This window comes from Cucurbita maxima, unplaced genomic scaffold (assembly GCF_002738345.1).
Source record: "Cucurbita maxima cultivar Rimu unplaced genomic scaffold, Cmax_1.0 Cma_Scf00029, whole genome shotgun sequence".
NCBI classification, from domain to species: Eukaryota; Viridiplantae; Streptophyta; class Magnoliopsida; order Cucurbitales; family Cucurbitaceae; genus Cucurbita; species Cucurbita maxima.
In genome coordinates this window covers 702,256-706,236 of record NW_019272045.1, presented here as the reverse complement: position 1 = coordinate 706,236, position 3,981 = coordinate 702,256, and the positions used below count along the sequence as shown (strand labels likewise).

General features: G+C 31.4%; 1 protein-coding gene across 5 annotated transcripts in view; it reads left to right on the top strand.

Moving 5' to 3' along the window:
* Positions 1–3,727, top strand: part of LOC111465365 (histone-lysine N-methyltransferase SUVR4-like) — a 10,332-nt gene extending 6,605 nt beyond the window's left edge. For 3 of the 5 annotated variants that reach the window (XM_023109699.1, XM_023109696.1, XM_023109697.1), the window contains exons 8-10: positions 966–1,079; positions 1,878–1,970; positions 3,538–3,727. In XM_023109699.1, the coding sequence (XP_022965467.1) occupies positions 966–1,079 (114 nt within the window). In that variant the 3' untranslated portion in view covers positions 1,878–1,970; positions 3,538–3,727. Of the gene's footprint in view, positions 1–965; positions 1,080–1,877; positions 1,971–3,537 lie in introns of those variants that run through there. The other 2 variants (XM_023109700.1, XM_023109701.1) reach the window with 2 other exon arrangements.
* Positions 3,728–3,981: the final 254 nt, after the last annotated feature.

The following is a 3,981-nucleotide window of genomic DNA, read 5'->3' as shown; positions in this document are numbered from 1 at the left end:
TTTTTTTTTTTTTTTTTTTTTTTTTTTTTTTTTTTTTTTTTTTTTTTTTTTTTTTTTTTGTTTTTGTTTTTTAAATCTATTAGGTCCCTTAAATTTCAATATTGTCTATAGGTTAACAAAATTTTAATATTGTGATATTTGGCCTAAACTTATTAGACACACAAATGTAAAGACTTACCAGACAACATTAAAATTCTAGGGATATATTAGAACTTGAATTACGTAATACTATAAGCAGTGCAATTAATTCCTCAATTAATTAAGTCCATTTCCTGCTTTGAAAGTTTGCTCCATTTCCTTTTTTTGAAATTTTGTGACTAGTTAGGACCTAAGATAGATGTGCTATTTTTTTTGTAAATATTGATTCATCTATTGTGTTGAATGCTTTTAAGTTTTAACTAGTTGGATGTGGGCATTTTATTGTTAGGTTTTTTCTTGATTTTGTGGCTAAATTCTGTATTTTTGTGATTGGGTTTGAGCATTTCTTTGACATGATTTTGGGCTGGTGTGAATTGAGTTTTAAATGATTTATTGGTTCATTTATGGGAAACCTTCAAATTTAGTTTTGAGGAGGTATTAACAACCATACGTTTATGCTTAGGACTTGCATTTGGTGAAATTGATAGTTTAACATTCAAATTAACTTGCACAGGTAACATTAAGGGTAAAAATTAAACTTCTTCTGAAAAGATGTTACTTTTATTGGAGAAGGAAATTTAAAGTTAATATGCTAATATATGTTTAATATATTTAACACTGAAAAATTATTATTAATATTTCTATTTCAGTCCATTATACAGAAGTAATTAAAAAGTATTAATATTTTAAGTCGTTCTAATAATTGTTTGCCACACGTTCGCAGTGCTGGATACATGTTTACTAATATTTTAAATTGTACTTTATTCTACCATATGCGCCACTGATTATACATGTTTTTGAAGTTTTACGTTTGTGAGAATATACAGGACTATGCAATTGACTTTGACGATGAAGATCATCCTGTGAAGGCATTTGAATGCTGTTGTGGAAGTGGATTTTGTCGGGATTCGAAGAAGAAACGCAAGGAAACACTTTTATAGGTACATTGCGTTCTATTCATTCATTTATTTCCATCCTAAGAAAGCATTGTCCTCAGCTTCAGAACTCGTTTTCATTAAATTGGTTTATGTCAATTTGTCAAGTTCCATCATCTTAGTTCAAGTGGTGGGATCGATAAGTGAGCAGGTGTACCTTTAGAATTAGGTCATTCTAGTATTTGTGTCCAAAACTAGATTTGAATGTTTCATTACCCTTAATAATGATTACTCTCATATAACTTGGTTATATTTTATGAAGGATCATTATGAATTGCTTTCTCACTTTTGTAATTTTCATGTTGAAATTCAAACTTAGTTTGATGTTTCCTTAAAGTCCGAGGATAAATAATCTTGGTGAGTACTTTCCGAACACCCTCCATCATTAACTAAGCATAGAATTATCATTCATTGTCTTGAGACGATACTTCATCTCAAGGTTACTGTAACTCAAGCTCACCGCTAGTAGATATTGTCCTCTTTGGGCTTTTCTATTCGGGCTTCCCCTCAAGGTTTTTAAAACGCGTCTATTAGGGAGAGATTTCCACACCCTTGTAAAGAATGCTTCGTTCTCCTTCCCAACCGATGTGAGATCTCACAGTTACGATCTCCGTCCTAGAATCATTAAAATAAGTAACGAGAGTGATTAAAAAAGAATCTCAAAATCTAATACATCAATTTGTTAGGTCATATATAGAGAATTTATTTAACCCCCCATGCATAGGATGTTTGTGAAAAAGATGTACATTAGTCATGCTTATTTGTCACTAGTCTGATGGCTATTGTGAATTGGGATGGGAACAGGTTGCAGGTTGAGTGGAGCAATAAACGAGGAATAAAAAGGCGATCAATCCTTCATCTTGGATGACTTTTTTGGTTCATCAGAAATTTTCCCAGGTGAGTGTTCATCCTTCCACTTTTTACAGCTTTCCAACCATTTTCACTTCTAGTTTCTGCACGTTTTCCTACACATATCTCTTCTTTGAGCTGTCCTCTCTATCTCTTGTTATGCTTCCCAGTTTTTCTTTTTCGTTTTTTTCCCTCGCATTGTTGTCTTAAAGTAGTTCTTTTTCATATTAAGAAATAGTTTTCTAATTAGGAATCTCTTTTTCTGGCTTTATTACATTTTCAAAAGAACATAATATTTATTATTTATTATAAATTCTAGCTGATATTGTTGAAAAATTTTAGAGCAAAAATTAATTTATACCCTTAAGCTTTAGGAGTTGATACTAAACTAATAATTTTGTAGTAATCTAAAACCTTTATTTTAAAAAATATATCAATTTACACCAAATGTTAGATTCTGTTTGAAAGTTGTAAGTTTACACTTATAAAAGAGTTTATCAATTTTCAAGTTTAATAATAACAAGGACACATTGATTATTTATTTGGAAGTGTCACATTTTAGAAATATTAAGACCCATGTAATTGTTAGATGAATACGACTCTCTACAATGGTATGATATTGTCCACTTTGAGCATAAGCTCTCGTGGTTTTGCTTTGGGCTTCTCCAAAAGGCCTCATACCAATGAGAGAGTATTTCTAGCCGATGTGGGACTTTCATCCAACACCTCTACTCGAACAAAGTACGTCTCCCCCTTAATGGATGCTCAACTCCTTTTCTTTTGGAGTCTTAGTCATTTTTTATTATGTCTTCGAGGAGCCTCGATTCCTTTTTATTTTTTGAGTCCTTTGTTCGACATTTGAGAATTTTATTGACATGGATAAGTTTAGGGCATTGCTCTGATATTATGTTAGATGAACACGACTCTCCAGAATGGTATGATATTATCCACTTTGAGCATAAGCTCTCATGGCTTTGTTTTGGGCTTTTCCAAAAGGCCTCATACCAATGGAGAGATTATTCCCAGGCGACGTGGGACTTTTATCCAACTCTAATAACCCTTTGATTTTTTAAAATTGAGCACGAGTTTCTTTGTTTAATTCTCTACTTTCTTTGTTTTATTGTCTACGTTTCAAATTCATAATGGTTTCTAAAATTTTGCTTTTTTAAAAAACTTGGTAAGGAAAAACAAAAAAATTAAAATAATTGCCACTTCAATAATACTTCGATTTTTTTTTTAAAACAAAAAAATTGGGGTTCTCCCATCATCTACAATTAGTTTCATCTTTCTTTAAAAATCATCTGAATTCCTAGTCAACTTACTTTTCAAAACTTGGGTTGGTTTTTGAGTGTGTGAAAAGTATATAGCAAATTTTTAAAAAATAAAATCATAGGTGAAGGTAATATTTGTTGGCTTAATTCTAATGAAGAACAAAAACTAACTGGTTATCAATTGGATCGAGAAATGAGTATCATGCATTTGAGGAGTGAAAATAATAAATAATGGTTTTAGTGTACACAAAAATAGGTATATTGAAACAAAAACAATGAACATACTGTATTATGCCTATTGTAATCAAGTCTAATTATGTTCTTGTTGTTTACACATGTTTTAGGTGATGGATGGCCTGCAACAACTATAGCAAGAATGAGAAACTACTGTGTAGGTCTGTGTTCTAGGAGCATCGGTATGTCAATATTTTATTTCTCAACTACAACTCTGTACAGTTTTTCTTTACTTTCACGTCGTACTTTTAAAACCCTTTAATGCGTTTTCTTGTAATTTCATCTGTTGAGCTAGTTAAAGATATATTCTCGATCAAAATATTAGAGATTTGAAGTATTCATAGATGTAGCAGTCTAGGAAGTAAATTTTGTAACTAATAGTAGTCGAGGGTGTAAGTGGTTTGGTTCGAAGTATTCTGCATCGAACTTCTCATAATGTTGAGAAACTGTGCCGACTGAACCAACTAGACCGTCGATTTGTTCGGTTCAACCTTTTGAAAGTTGAATCTCATTTCTGAAGAATTGAGATGGAAATTAGGAAGGTACGAAAGAAT